Source organism: Tupaia chinensis, unplaced genomic scaffold, assembly GCF_000334495.1.
Source record: "Tupaia chinensis unplaced genomic scaffold, TupChi_1.0 Scaffold000252_1, whole genome shotgun sequence".
NCBI lineage: Eukaryota > Metazoa > Chordata > Mammalia > Scandentia > Tupaiidae > Tupaia > Tupaia belangeri.
The window spans coordinates 239,974-255,915 of NW_006159732.1; the positions used below are offsets into that span (position 1 = coordinate 239,974).

Genomic DNA, 15,942 nt, shown 5'->3' on the forward strand with positions numbered 1-15,942 from the left:
CTGCTGACTACAGGCAGAGGAAGAGGGAGCCCGAACCCAGAAAGCTAGTGACCAGAGGGCAAAGGTCCAGCCCTGAGCAGGTGCTGCCAGGCTGAGAGTAACAATTCCACCTTTCCTTTGCTCAGGCCAAGGGTGCAGGCCTCCCACTGCCTTTGGGAAGCCTGCAGCAAGTTAACGAGCTGCCGAGTACCGGCTGCTACAGTGGGCGAGCACCGCCAGCAGCACAGAGGCCCTGCTTCTGCAGAGTCCCCTCTTCGGCCACATCCGAACACTGCAGCACGGAATGTCGGCCCGACATACTACCAGCCCTCCCAGAAGGCCAGGCAGAGAGGGGTACTGGCTCCTAACACACCCAGATCGCCTGGGGAGCAGTGCAGTCCTCAATGGGAAGATGTAAGCGAAGAGCCTCTGGCCCTTGCAGTCAGGGCTTCATCTGAAACTGGCTCCAAGGCATGGCCAGGGAAAGGTGGAACCCCAGGCTCTGGGATCAGCTGGGAACAATCATGTCAGATGGAGAGCCCTCCTCAACTGCAGAAGAAAGACCCGGTAACGCTGTGGGAAGCCTTTGCACTGGAGCCACAGGGTCTGGCTTTGAGACCTACTTTACTCCTTAGTGAAGGACCCTGAGAAATCACAACACCTCCGAAACACAGCGAATCATTTCAAGAATGAGACCACTGTGCAACCCAAGGACTGTGAGGCGCACCAAGAACATACATATGCATGTTTTCAGTATATACTGTCATTCCAGTTAAAGAGATTACTCGGGAACCAGCAGTTAGCGTAATGGCTATGTCGCTGGACTCCCACGTAGTCGACCGCGGTTCGTGTCCCGGACCCAGTGGCTTAAATCTCACGCCGGGCGCGTGTGCGTGCGTGCCCAAGATCCCGAGAGGAGAATGGAGGAGAAGGGATTGCGGCGTGACCAACCCCCCTGGGGGGTGATTTCTCGCTTTCTGTCTGTCTCTCTCTGTCTGTCTGGTGAGCGCACGCGCCCTATAGCAAAAACCTCTCCAAAAAAAAAAAAAAAGAAAGAGATTACTTATACCCAGCTACACGCTTGACATCTTGGGTGTCTCAGACACCCCCATTCAGCTTGTCTGGAACTGCTCTATTTCACCAACCCTGGCTGCTCAGTACAACCCACTACCCATTCCCCACCATCAAAGCCCTTACCAAGTCCATTCAGTGAAGCTGCTACAGACGCCATTCCCTCACCACCCTGCAGCCTCCCGCAGAGCCTGTGCTCACCCCAGCGGGCCTCTCCAGGCCCCTCTGCACAGCAAACCTAACGATGTCTCCCCTCCCAGCACCCTCAGCCTGAACACCCTACATCAGGCATCCCAGTGCCGTCAGGATGAGAAAAAGCCTTCCCAGAGCTTGTGAAGCCGGCCAGCCCTGCTCCTCCTGCTCTCCCTGGTCCCTGGTACTTGTCCCTGCTGCCCTGCGGCGCCAGCTCCTCCGTCCGAACATTCCTCCCCTCACCTGGCTAACACCGGATCACTCACCTTCACTAAGGCACAGCGCACACTTCAGTACACAGCACATCATTTACACACACAACCTCTCCTCCCACACGGACCTGGACCTGGACCTGGACCTGGGACGCTCTCAACACCCAGACGTCTCGCTCTTGGCCGCTTTTGGTGTGTACCCTCCCCACCCAGGTAACCACCATCTGACACCCAGCACAATGCCTGCTCACACTGCGGCTGCCGCAGCCCTTCCTTGGGGAAGCGGCCTCTGACCTCACTATAGAAGCCTAACCCATTCATCTTGGGACCTTGTTACACTTGGGTTTGGCATTTGTTGGAGGAATGATTAGACTCCTGCTGGTTCCCTGGGATGCTGTAAGCTCCACAAGGGCAAAGGCCTGTCTGCTTTATTCACCTGTCTCCCTAGCAGCAAAAGCTGGTACCTGTTAGGGGCTTTGACTGCCAGCACTGTTCTAAGCACCTGTAGGAACTAACTCATTTAATCTTCACACCAACCCAAGCAAGCAGGTTGCTTATTATATCCCCGTTTTGCAGGTGGGAAAACAGAAACACAGAAAAGTAAAACACCAGGACCAGCAGATGGCATAATGGTTAAGTCGCCTAACTCCCACGTAATCAACTGCGGTTCAAGTCCCAGACCTAGCAGCTTAAAGTTCATGCCCATTATGTCTGCGTGCATGCCCCCAAATCCCAAGACAATGGAGAAGAGATTGTGGAATAGCCAGCTCTCCGGGGGGTGGGGGGGGTGATTTCTTGCTTTCTGTCTGTCTCTCCAGTGAACGCACATGCCCTATAGCAAAAAATCTCTCTTTGAAAAAAAAAAAAAAAAAAGGAAAGAAAGTAAAATACCTTGCTTAAAGTCATTGAGAGGTGGAAACAGGATTCAAACCCGGGCACTCAGGCTACAGAGCCTGTGTTCTCCACCATCACACTACTGTAACTCTCAGAGGTCACCGAGATAGTTAATGAGTAAGTGCCAAGGTGTTTTAAATGAATAAATTTATAAATGAGCATAGGAGATTCCACTAAAGGAACAAGGGTGCTCCGACATGCCCCCGACAGGCCGAAGAATGAATGAAGATGAGCGGCCATTGAGTCACCCGGACAGACCCGACATTCCATCAGGTGCAAAATATAAGGACTTGCCAATTTCTCCAGTCCACAGAGGAGTGTTCGTGTAGAAATTCCAGTGTAAAGAAAAGATTACTGGGCCAGCCAGACGGCGTGGTGGTTGAGGCAGCTGGCTCCCACATAGCCTACCATGTGGTTCAAGTCCCAGGTCCAGTGACTTGAGAAACAGGCCAGGTGTGTGCGTTTATGCCCAAAACCCTAGAAGGAGAATGGAGAAGGAACTGTGGTGTAGTCACCCCTCCAAGGGTGCTTTCTCACTTTCCCTTTCTCTTTCTTACTGCAAGTACAAAAACAGAAGGAAAAAAAAAAAGACTTACTTTCTGTTTTATTGCAGCCTGATGGAAATGTTCCATTAGATTAGATAAACCCCTCTGCTCTTATTCCATGCCAACCCAGGGATCTTTCTAACTATTTAATATCTCAAGCCCTCCACATGGGAAGAGGATGTTTGGGATGGGACAACAAAAACAAAAATCTTTTGGTTAGAATGTAATAAACTCCATAAGGGACAATGGGTGGCGTGGTGATTAAGGCACTAAACTCCCACATAACAGACCATGGTTCGAGTCCCAGACCTGGTGGCTTGCTTTCTCACTTTCCCTTTCTCTCTGTCTGTGTCTCTCTTGCCAAAATTGAAGAATGATGATAATAAATAAATAAATAAAAGAGAAAGTAATAAACTCCACAATACATGTATAAATGGACACTTGGCTGGTACCCATTTCCTAGAGTCTGATAATCCTGGGGAAACTCATATTCTAGGGCCCACTCCAGAAAACACAGGCCCAGATTTTGGCACCATGGCTACTCCATGCAAGGAGTACCAACTCATGTGGCCAGATTAGGGTGGACACCTTTTTTTTGGGGGGTGGGGGGGAGTTTGCTATAGGACACGTGTGCTCGCCAGAAAGGCAGAGAGAGACAGAGAGGCAGAAACTGAGAAATCACCCCCCAGGGAAGATGGACAAGCAGCAATCCCTTCTCAATCCTCCTCTCGGGATCTTGGGTACGCACGCACACACGCCCAGCGTGAGTTTAAGCCACCGGGTCCAGGACTTTCATAGCGGTTTGCTACATGGGAGTCCAGTGACATAGCCATTACGCCAACAGCTGGTCCCAAAGGGTGGCCACCTTTTAACAGCTTCAGTGTAATTCACCTGCACCCACGGCCCAGAAAACTCCAGAAGAAAACATACGTGGAAACGTTTATTCCCTCACAGGACGCTGTTACCCAGGGCGAAGGGAGCAGCCATGTAGCCCCAGCACCTACTCAGCAAAGACGCCTCCTTGGAACGGCTCCATTCACAGCCCCTGTGCCAAGAGGCCTGGGTGCCACTCACACGAAGTTCTGCGCGATGGCCAGCACCTTGGAATACTCGCCTTCCTTCCGACGCAGGCTGGTGGGGATGGGTGTCTTAATTCGGGTCCCCACAGGGTTTCCATTGTCCTCAATGAGGATCACGTTGTTGGAGTCAAACCTGGGGGTCATCGGGGGACCGGGCATACAGTGCCCCACAATGAGTGCCCTTTTCTTCTGTCCCTTGATGGCCAGTAGGATCTGGTCGCCCACCTTGCCCACCCCATTCTTGGTATAGACGTGGATACACCGAGGAGGGCGGTGATACGGGGTGTTTCCCAGGGCACTGTTGTCCACCACACGCACCCGCGTCATCTTCTGAATTGCACTGAGGCTCCCAGTGATGCTGGTGGAAAAGAGGAGAAAAAACAGCTGTGATTTGTACCTCTCCTGGTCAGAGTGCACAGCCTCTGCCAGGGCAAGGCTGGGGTAGGAGTGCACGTGAGCAACACACACACCCACAGGCAGAGTACGGCCAGGGCCACGGCAGCTGTGGGGCCTGTGAAGACTCCGCTCCACCCCAAACAGTTTCCTTATAATCAAGAGCTTCGGCTGCCAGGCCCTGCTCTCCACTGGGTGGGTTATAAAGAGAACCCAGTTTGCTACAGCAAACTTCACAGCAGCTTTCGCTTCAGGTCTTTGCTTTCTGAAAGGACTCCGAGGACTTAGACTTACGGGAGTCCCTGTGGGCCAGGCCTCACCCACTGCCTAGCCTGCAAAACCTGCTTTCCCAGAATACATTTAGTCCCAGATTTCCCCATCTATGTGTTGCTGGGAAGTGAGGTTAGCTAAGGGAGTCCTGAGATAGTATGTAGCAGAAACTATAAGTCAGACAAAGTAACGAGCTTTTAATACATTTACCCCCACCAGGAAAGAATTCTTTCTTTTTTTTTTGAGAGGTTTTTGCTAGAGGGCCCGTGCGCTCGCCAGACAGACAGAGAGAGACAGAGAGACAGAAAGCGAGAAATCACCCCCCAGGGGGGATGGCCACGCCGCAATCCCTTCTCCTCCATTCTCCTCTCGGGATCTTGAGCATGCACACACACGTGCCCCCCCCAGGGGGGCTGGCCACGCCGCAATCCCTTCTCCTCCATTCTCCTCTCGGGATCTTGAGCATGCACACACACGTGCCCGGTGCGAGTTTTAAGCCACTGGGTCCGGGAAGCGAACCGTGGTCGACTACGTGGGAAAGAATTCTCTTTAAAGAGGACCTATTCAAGGCAGAGAAGGTACCATTAAGCAATGTGATTGCAGGAGGGTTTCTAGTTTCCTGATGCCAGTACTCTAAGTGCTAGCATTCTCCAGGGACTCCCAGGACCTCTTCTGCCATTCTGGGTGCCGACTGCAGGCCGTTTTATCACTCCCACCGGTAAGCGCTGTCTCCAGGTCCACCTCTCTCTGATATCTTACCCCTTGGTTTCCACTACCAGGACTAAGAAATCCTACAGAAACACTAACTCCATAGGTCCCGCACTTCCTGCCTGCACAGCACCTCCAGAAACCCCACCTCCTGAGCCACACCTCTCTCCCCACCAAGTCCCAGGTACCTCCACCCCTACTGACAGCCCCTGCAGCGGCTCACTCTCCTCTCTGCACCGCACTCTGCAACAGTGAGCTCTCTTCAGGAGGTAAAACTGATGCACTCTCCCTGCCTGGAACTGCCCGTGGTGCCCACCATCTATACCATCGGCAACACGGCCTTGGACCTGCCTCTGCGGTCACACACCTACCACTCTCACGTCCCCACTGCCCTGGTGGAGGGAACTTAGAGAGCTCCCCAAACACACCTGCCTCTCGGTCGTCCCTGGGGGTCTTGGCAAGGTCTGCCCCCACCTCCCTTCCAGGAAGGCTGCCTCTCCTCTCCCTGCTTCCTCCTCCATTAGCGGCTCCTGTCTCAGGCTTTCCAGAGCACTCAGCAGACTTGTACACCTGTACTTGTCACATTTTCTTAGAGCTATCTCTTTGCAAGTTTGCTCCTGTGGCCGGCTGCGAGAACTCTTTTCAGGGCAGGAAGCAGTCCTCTCTCATCTCTGTGTAACTAACCCCAGGCACAGTGGGGTGAGATTGGGCCCAACAAGCACAGGGCAGGCCTCCAGTGCACTCTGGCCTGGCTCAGCATCTAAAGGAGGGGAGGCGCCACACTTCCACCTTGCTCAAGGGTTTATTAATAAGCATGTATTAATTTTGTGATTTAAAAGTACATATCCCGTTCTTAAAAGAAGTTTTAGTGTATGAGAAGAGAAGGGCTGAGATGTCAGATTCACAATGAGAGACTTGCAAGCACCAAAAAGTAGTAGCTTCCTAAGTCACTCCCTAACCCACCTGACAGCAGCATCCCCTCCTTACCTGCCCCCTGCCCTGACAAACTCCTCAGCCTGATCCCTTTAGCTATTCCTGACCCTGTGCCCACCTTCCTGAGTCTTTGCTTCTATCCTTGCCCCAGGGGGAAGATCACAAGTTTAAGAACGTGATGGGAAAAGTTACCTGAAACAGCGCTGGCTCAGTGCTCTGCGTGCATGGCTGAAGGAGCCCCGGAGCCCAGGAGAAAAAGCCATGGGTCCCAAGATAGCAAAGCCTGCAGGAGAGGAGGGGAGATTGATTTCCAAGTCAGAGTCCTTACTCAGAGCCGGTTTTCTTTGGGGACTTGTGTGGGAGATGGCGCTTCTAGCACAAGAGCATCAGTCAATAAATAGAATTCTCGGCGGTTGAAAGACACACAGACTAGATGGAGCTCCAGCTCTGACTTTGCTGATTCACGTGCTAACTCGGGTCTGGGGCTGGACGGGCCACAACCCAGTTCTTGCTACAGTAAGACAGTATAGAACACCTTTATCAACACGAGGTCCTTCCTACCAGCAGGAGGAAAGCGCGGCTCTGCACACACCCAGCGAGCGACTGCTCCCAAGTCCTCCCCTGGGGGAGACTGCCCCTGAACGCCCCGCAGACACTGGTGCCTTCTGAAACCAGCACTCTGACGCTCTGAAGCAGGACAGGCCGCACGGGTGGGTATGGATGGTGCAGCGGTGGGATGGTCGCAAGATTTGCTTCCTGAGGCCACCCCATACACCCGGGTGCACACATGGCCCAGGCTGGCTAGGACTGGGTGTGGAGTAAAGCCATGTTGGGGTGCCCTCTCTCTTCAGAAGAAACATAGATAAAAACTTAAAAGGAGGAGGGGGCAACTCTATGGCCTAGGAGTTAAGGGAGCTGGACCCTACATGGCTGACTGGTTCAAGTCCCAGCCCCGGCAGCTCAAACAAAATGTGACATGTGCATGTATGTGTGATCACAAAATCCCTAGAATGGAAATGGAGAAGGAACTGCAACACGACCACACCCCATGGAGGGTGCTTTGTTTCTCTGGTGAGCACACGTACCCTCTGGCAAAGTTAAAAGATAAAAAGCTTAGGGACCAGCAATTGGCATAATGGCTATGTCACTGGACTCCCATGTAGCTAACCGTGATTCGAGTCCCAGACCCGATGGCTTAAACTCATACCAGGCGTGTGTGCATGCGTGCCCAAGATCCCGCGAGGAGAATGAAGAAGGGATTACGGCGTGGTCATACCCCAGGGGGTGATTTCTCGCTTTCTGTCTATTTCTCTGTCTTTCTGGCAAGTACACGCACCCTATAGTAAAAACCTCTCCAAAAAATAAAATTAAATTAATAAAAGCTTAAAAAATAAAAAAGATTATCTAAGTAGCTGCCTAAGTTATCTGTCAGTACATCACCCTCCCTTACATGTAAGAGCAAGGCCCACATGTGGCGGTGGAGTGCTGCTGCAGGACACTCGGCAGTCTCACAGGAACATGCCGGTCTGCCACCCAGGTCCCCCTGAGCATGCAGGCGTGCCTGTGTCCTGGCTGCAGGGAGTGCTGCCATGGGGACCCTGTCCAGAGCGCCTGTCCCCTCCCTCCCTCCTCCTTTCCCATCTCTCTCTTTTGCCCTCTGAGGAAATAAACATACAATAATTTTAAAACATAAATAAGAACATCTGTCTAGCTCAAGGCCAGCAAAGTAGAGCCAAGGCTACCTTTGCCAAGTCACTGACCAAAGTCTGAATTCGGGTCAGTCTCCCAAACAGCACTGTACCTACACCACATGGAAACAGCACCTACACCACACTACAGCTGAGAGCTGCGGTGCAAAATCGAGGTGGAGGTGAACAGCGAACAGCAGCCCAAGACTCCAGTTCACAGAACCTCAACCTTGTTGCTCCCAAGCACTAACAAACATGAAGTTGCCTGCCACACCTGAACACTGTTTTCTTAAGAAGCCTGGGGCAGGGGCCAGCAGATAGTGTAATGGTTATGACAGCCATTTGAGTCCTGGACCTGGTGACTTAAAACTCAAGTCACACATATGTGCATGGGTGCCCAAGATCCCAAGAAGAGAATGGAGAAGGGATTGCAGCATGGCCATCCCCCTGGGGGGGATTTCTCCCTCTCTGACGAACACATGTGTCCTATAGCAAAAAAAATCTCCTTTATTTTTTTTTTTTTAAACATTGTCCAGGACTCGAACCGCAGTCAGCCATGTGGGAATCCAGATGCCTTAACCTTCACGCCACCTGCGGGTGCAAAAAAAATCTCTCTTTAAAAAAAAAAGAAAAAAAGAAGCCTGGGGGCAGGGGCCTGCAGGTAGCATGGTGGTTGAGGTGCTGGATCCCACATGGCCAACTTTGCGGTTCCAGACTGGTGGCCTGAAAACACAGGCATGTGTGTGTGTGCGTGCCCAGAGTCCCAAGAGAAGAATAGAGGAGGGACTGTGGAACGGCCCTCTCCTCTGGTGTGTGATTTCTCACTTTCCTCCTGTCTCTGCCTCTGTCTCTCTCCAGCCAAGGGTACGGGCACGCACTCCAGCAAACAATCTAAAAAAGAAAAGAAAGCCGGGGCAGCTGGGGATTCCCGCGGGAAGACTGCCTGCTCGTCACCCAAGTATTTGGCCGCAGAGGGCCTCGTTCGAGAGCTTTGCTGAGAAAAGCCTCTACACTGCAGTATTTACACACAGCTCTGCCTTGCGCAAGTTCAAAGCACCTCAGATAAGGTTTTATTTAAAAGGGTGGAAGGAAATCCACTATTTACTTCCCCAGGAATACCTAGATACTCCATAAATGTTTATTAACTCTAGTTTCAACCTCAAACTGACTCCTAAGCATTTTCCTTAAAGATAACCTGTAGAGCAATGGTCAAAACCTATGATCAGAAAATTAGATGCAGGGACCAGCAGTTAGCGTAATGGCTATGTCGCTGGACTCCCATGTAGTCGACTGCAGTTCAAGTCCCGGACCCGGCGGCTTAAACTCATGCTGGGTGCATGTACGTGCGTGCCCAAGATCCCAAGAGGAGAATGGAGGAGAAAGGATTGCAGCGTGGCCATCCCCACTGGGGGGTGATTTCTTGCTTTCTATCTCTCTGTCTCTCTCTGTCTTTCTGGCGAGCGCACGTGCCCTATGGCAAAAACCTCTCCAAAAAAAAAAAAAAAGAAAATTTGATGCAAAAGCAGCTAATGCATAAAACCGACACTCACAGACTACCAGATGAGGCCAGCTTTCCTCTACCTAGCAGGGTGACGGGACAAGCAGCACCGCTGAGCTCCAGCTTCCTTCTGCAGCCCCGGGACACACCAGGCCTGCTCAGAGGTGGCTGTGTGGAGTTGGGGGCCAAGCCGAGGAGCAGCAATAGGGCCTGCGTGCCCCAGCACGGCTGCCTTCACCCTCGTCACTCACAGTACACTTCCCGTACTAGGAAACTGAGGTACAGTGACCCCAGTGGGGGCCCCACAACCAGTCAAGGGCAGAACCAGAATCAGAAGTGGACCCAGTTTTGGTTCAAGGCCATTCCCAGTGTTCTCAGCAGCCTCGTGAGGCAGCATGAAGCTCACTTCACACAGGGGAGCTCTGGGTGTCAAGCAGCTTTGAGGGTCACCTGGTCTTTCTGCTTTCTTTCTTTATGAACATTTTTATGGAGCGGGTACAGGTATCAGGTCCTTGACTAAGAGATTTACATAACCATCTCATTTAAGCCTCACAAAAACTCTTTAAAGTGGGTACTATTATTAGCCTTGTCATACAGAAGAAATGAGGCCCAGAGAGGTTAACTAATTCGCTCAAGGTCACACAGCTAGAAGTGACAAGGCTAAAATTTGAACCACAGTTGGCTTCCTGAACCCATGCTCTTACTCAACAGAGTATAAACATGGTAACTCATACTTAAATATGAATTATTTTCTCTTTTTAAAAATTATTTTCACTTTATTTATGTACTTATTTCAATCTGACCAGAGAAGGACAGAGTGAGAGAGTGAGAATGAGAGTGAGAGAGAGAGAGACACACACAAAATGAGAAAGCAAGCCACGCGATCCAGGATTTGAACCACATTCAGCCACGTAGGGGTCCAGCGCCCTTAACCACCACATCGCCTGCTGGCCCTAAATATTAATATTTTCCAACCATTAAATCATGCTGGCTCCACCAAAAACACTGACATCACCACACACTTTACTCCACACTAACGTGTGCCTAATGAGTCAACTGAAATGCAAACACCGGTGAAAACTACTCAGCTGTAATCCAGTTTACATTGTGGAGACAATCTAGTGTACAGCAAAAGAACTCCATACTTGGGGCCAGCCAGCCGTGGCGTCCACTGCACGGTTTGAGTCCCAAACCCAGCAGCTTGAAAAACATACTGGGCGCATGTGCATGCCTGCCCAAAGTCCTGAGAGGAGAACGGAGGAGAGGCTGTTGTATCCTCACTGGGGGTGCTTTCTCACTTCCTTTCTCCCTTCCCCTCTCACATAAGTGCACACCTGAGGCAAAAAAAAAAAAAAAAAATTCAGGAGCCAGCAGGTGGCACGGTGGTTAGGATACCAGACTTTCACATGGCTGACCATTGTTTGAGTCCTGGTCCTGGTGGGTTGATTTCTCACTTTCCCTCTCTCTCTCTCTCTTTCTCTCTCCCTGTGATCATGTGTGCCCTGTAGCAAGTTAAAAAATAATGATGATGATAAACAAAATTAAACAATTAATTATTTTTAAAAAACCAAAAAACTCCATACTCAGCAATAAATAAAAATTGCTCACCCACTAAACAACAATAGCAACGACATCAAAAAAAAAAAAAAAAGGGACCAGCAGTTAGAGTAATGGCTATGTCGCTGGACTCCCACGTAGTCGAATGCAGTTTGCATCCCGGACCTGGACGCGTGTGCGTGCATAAGATCTCGAGAGGAGAACGGAGGAGAAGGGACTGCGGCGTGGCCATCCCCTCCGGGGGGTGATTTCTCGCTTTTTGTCTCTCGGTCTCTGTCTGTCTGGCAAGTGCACGTGCCCTATAGCAAAAACCTCTCCAAAAAAAAAAAAAAAAAAAAAAACAGAGCTCTAAGAGCAGTCCTGGTCCACACTGCTGTTGCCTCCAGTCCCAGCTAAGAGCTTTCCTGTCTGGAGCTGGTGCGGCCTTGGCCTCACTGCCTGGGAGAAAAGAGGCTCCTCAGCTCCTCCAGAGCCCTCAACAGTAACCGGCACACTACACTCAGCCACCCCGCGGGGCCCTCCACAGTGACCTGTCCGCTCACACTCAGCTCCTCCATGGGGCCCTCCACAGTGACCTGCCCGCTCACTCAGCCACCCCGTGGGGCCCTCCACGGTGACCTGCCCGCTCACACTCAGCCACCCCGTGGGGCCCTCCACGGTGACCTGCCCACTCAATCCGCCCCCCCGCGGGGCCCTCCACAGTGACCTGCCCGCTCACACTCAGCCACCCCACGGGGCCCTCCATGGTGACCTGCCCGTTCACACTCAGCTCCTCCGCAGGGCCCTCCACGGTGACCTGCCTGCTCACACTCAGCCACCCCACGGGGCCCTCCACGGTAACCGGCCCACTCACAGGCCTGCCCCTCCTGAAACTGCCCTGCTTCCCCGAGAACAGTCACATTCGCCCAGGAACTGCACAAGTGTCAGGGACTTCCCAGAACTTTCCAAAGGCCTCAGCCATCATAACAAACCCCACTACTCGGCCCCTCCCTGGGTTCCGAAGGACTGTCAGTGCTCAAACCAAACCCAGGCTTCCTCTCCACGCCTTGCTCCCAAGCCACCCCCACAACCTCCATCCATCCAGCTCTGCCACTCCAATCTGACCCAGCATCTCCTCCAGGAAGCCTTGTGTGAGACTCTGCGTCGACGACCCTCCTGCACAGCAGGGATGTCTGTGTGTCCCAGGGCAGCGAACTCTCCCTGAGCAGACGTGTACTGGCCAGACCCGGCGTGTACTGGCCAGACCCGGCGTGTCCTGGATATCTTCTGAGACCTGGGTGACAACGCATCCTGCCACTCCCTACCCCACGCTCAGAAAACACAGCGCTCCTGGGACCAGCAGTTAGCGTAACAGCTATGTCACTGGACTCCCACGTAGTCGACCATGCTTCGAGTCCCGGACCCGGTGGCTTAAACTCACGCTGGGCGCTTGTGCGTGTGCGCCCAAGATCCCGAGAGAAGAATGGAGGAGAAGGGATTGCGGCATGGCCATCCCCTCTGGGGGGTGATTTCTCGCTTTCTGTCTCTGTCTCTCTCTGTCTGGCGAGTGCATGTGCCCTATAGCAAAAACCTCTCCAAAAAAAAAAACAAAAAACAAAAAACCACAGTGCTCCCAACAGCACAGCATCTGGACTCACCGTGGGGGGCCGCGAACCGCAGACTCAGGTGGGGAGGGCAACCTGCACTGTCCTCAGACACGGCGTGCTGCCGTCACACCTCCAAAGAGCACTTCTATTCCACAAGGACCGAGTCAATGGTTTCTATTAGCTCCTTAGTGGATCTGATATTGACCTCCAGCCCCAAGGGACCAAGACAGCAAATGGGCAGCCGTAAACATCCCCGTGGCCTTGAGAACACGAGAGAATCAGGTACACGCTCGCCAAATGTACGTCCCTGATCTCTCAACTCGTCCTCGTCATTTGTCGGAGCAGCCACGGCCTGGTGGTTAAGGCGGCTGGATCTCACATGGCCCAACCTTGTGTTTCGAGCCTCGGACCCAGCTGCTTGAAAAACATGCCAGGCATGTGTGCATTCGTGTCCAAAAATCCCCAAAGAAGAAATGGAGAAGGGATGGCAGTGGCTGAGCCTCATGAGGTGCTTTCTGGCTCCCCTACCCCCCAGCTCTCTCTGGTAAGGATGGGAGCCCTCTGGCAAATTAAAAATAATGACCTGTTGTCCCTCTGCTTCCACTCCAGCTGGTCCTGACCAGCAGTAGGAGTGCCGTAATATTTGCTGAATAAAACAAATGAAGGAGTCCCCAGAAGACAGAGTAACTCCCTCCCCTGGGCTCCACCCCGAGGGAAATCCAGACATGAAAGCTTACCAGTACCTCAGGAACCAGGAACCAGGAACCAGGACGCCAGGCAAATAAGCCCCAGAACCACTGTGCCGGCCAAGGGGGAATAGCCCCACCACCCGAACTGCGTTGGGGCCCAGGGCCTGCACCGCCCACTGAGGAAACACCTCATCCCACCACTAATAACTGCTTTGGGCCAGGGAGAGTAATGGAGTGACCAACTTACTGCAAAGCAACTCTGGGGGACCTTGGTGTTATTTCGTAGCCTAATTCATCCCATGGACTTGGGCCCTGATCCAGCTCACATCCCATCTAAATATAACGCTCTGTTCCACAAGCCACGTTATTCTGAGTCTCCTGTTTGCACCGGAGACTAACCTCAATGACATTTCCGTCTTTACAACACTCCCAGCTAGGGGCCAGCTATCTGGAAAACTCCAGTGCCAGAGGAAGGCTTTTCGAGCCACTTCCTGGTCAGCACTGGTATTACCCTCCTGTGTCAGAGTATCAGTCGCCTCCCTCTTAAAGAGGGGAAAGAGAGGGGAAAGAGGGAGAGAAAGGAAGAAGGAACCGCTCAGTATAAGCCACCTCGGCTTAACTTTAAAATGTCCCTTAGTTGAGGCAAGGGGAGGCTGTGAGTTTCAGAGACACGGGTGAGCTGCTCGCCTGGCATTGCCCACGGGGCCCACTGGAATAAATGTTCCAGGAAGGAGGACACCTGCCCGGCTCTGTGCTGCACCCGGAACAGTGCTTGGCACACAGCTATGACCGAGGGCCTACCTGCTCAGTGCAGAGCGGACATGCAGTACACTGCCAGCTCTGGGGGGCTCCGTGCCGTGGGCTGGTGGGTTTTCTTGTGCCCTTTCTCCAGGTGTCCAGTGACCTGGGGGAGCCTGGAGGCCCCGACAGCTCGTTTTACTTTTAGTACACAGTCTGAGTTGAAAAGGCAGACAGAAGAGCCTATACTTCTTGGGACCAGCAGTTAGCGTAATGGCTATGTCGCTGAACTCCCACATAGTTGACCGCGGCTCAAGACCCGGACCTGGTGGCTTAAACTCACGCTGGGCGCGTATACGTGCGTGCCCAAGATCCCGAGAGGAGAATGGAAGAGAAGGGATTATGGCGTGGCCATCCCCCCGGGGGGTGATTTCTCGCTTTCTGTCTCTCTGTCTTTGTCTGTCTGGCAAGCGCACGCGCACTACAGCAAAAACCTCTCCAGAAAAAAAAAAAAGAAGAGCCTACACTTCTTAAACGCCACGGAAATCTCAAAACCCAGTTTTGAGGGCCAGCAAAATATACTTAGTATATACCTGTACATAATTATACACTGTTTCCATCAATGGAGTTCCATACGTTTTTTTCCTCGCCTTTTTTTTTTTAAAAAGTTATGATTTCTTATTTACATTCAATCATTGCACATCTCTGTATGTTACTACATTTTAAAGGTCTTTCAAGGAGAATGAATTCTATGGAAAATAAAGAAAACAAAGTCCCCCACAATCACAAATGTCCGTAACAACAGGGCGGGAAGAGAAACGCGGGAACATCAGAGGTGGAGCCCAGCCACACCAAGGGCAGTTCTCACTAGTGTAGGCTACACAGGTCCTCAGTCAAAGTGGGGAAAGCAAAGGCCTGGCAGCTCTTAGGAGTCAGTAACTCTCAGGACCCTGTGCCCTGTCCTGAGGGCAGGACCCAGTGCAAAACTAAGACAAACGAGGAAGAGCAACCGTCTGCACGAGGCCCACCTGCTAAGGATGTCAAACAGTGCCATAGGCTCAAAAGACTAAGGGCCATTTTGCAGAGGGAGAAATGAAGTCAGAAGTACTATGAGACTCGCGGACTTGTCCAAGGTTAGAAGCTGCCAAAGTCCAGACCCGATCCCAAGGCTGTCTCTATGACACCCTGCACAATATCCACACCGAGAAGATGCTGCTTCCACCACGAAGCAACTTCTCAAACACCACGCACGGGGCGAGAACAACTTTCTCAAGGGTGCCATGTCGTCTTTAAAAACTCAGAAAATAAACGGCTGTCTTCATTTTCAGTCAACGGCTGCGCTATATCCAGCACAGCCCAGGCCCAAGGAAGGTGGTTCTAGATGAAGCCGTTTCTGACTCACCTACCGAGCTGTGAGTTTTCCCAGCATCACTATCAATAGGCAATGCCTCTCTCAACAGCATGATGGGCTGTTTCGTCCACAACTATGGTGGTGGGGGGGGAGACGGTGGAGGGTACGCATTTCTGCTTGATTCACAAAAGAAGAAACAGGTCCAGGGTTCTTGTTCTGTACTTGTTTAACTTATGCCAGCCTTGTTATGAAGGTATTTAGAGCAGTGAGTCATAGGTATAGCTGACAATTCTCAGTTATTCAGGCTGGTTTTTCAACGTGTAGATTTTTATCTAGCTCTGCTCCCATCCGGGCCCTCCCTCACAGGTGTGCAATCACGGCCGGACCCGGTGGCTTAAAACTCACGCCGGGTGCGTGTGCGTGCGTGCCCAAGGTCCCGAGAGGAGAATGGAGGAGAAGGGATTGAGGCGTGACCATCCCCCCTAGGGGGTGATTTCTCGCTTTCTGTCTCTATGTCTCTCTCTGTCTGTCTGGCGAGCGCACGCGCCCTACAGTGAAA

The 15,942-nt window shown here is 52.1% G+C and overlaps 1 protein-coding gene across 2 annotated transcripts in view; it reads right to left on the reverse strand.

The window, feature by feature from the left end:
- Positions 1–3,820: 3,820 nt before the first annotated feature.
- Positions 3,821–15,942, reverse strand: part of MRPL14 (mitochondrial ribosomal protein L14) — a 17,202-nt gene continuing 5,080 nt past the window's right edge. For both annotated transcript variants that reach the window (XM_027772085.1, XM_006149048.1), the window contains exons 2-3: positions 6,469–6,559; positions 3,821–4,330 (exon numbers count right to left, since the gene is read on the reverse strand). In XM_027772085.1, the coding sequence (XP_027627886.1) occupies positions 3,964–4,330; positions 6,469–6,539 (438 nt within the window). In that variant the 5' untranslated portion in view covers positions 6,540–6,559 and the 3' untranslated portion in view covers positions 3,821–3,963. The remainder of the gene's footprint in view (positions 4,331–6,468; positions 6,560–15,942) is intronic.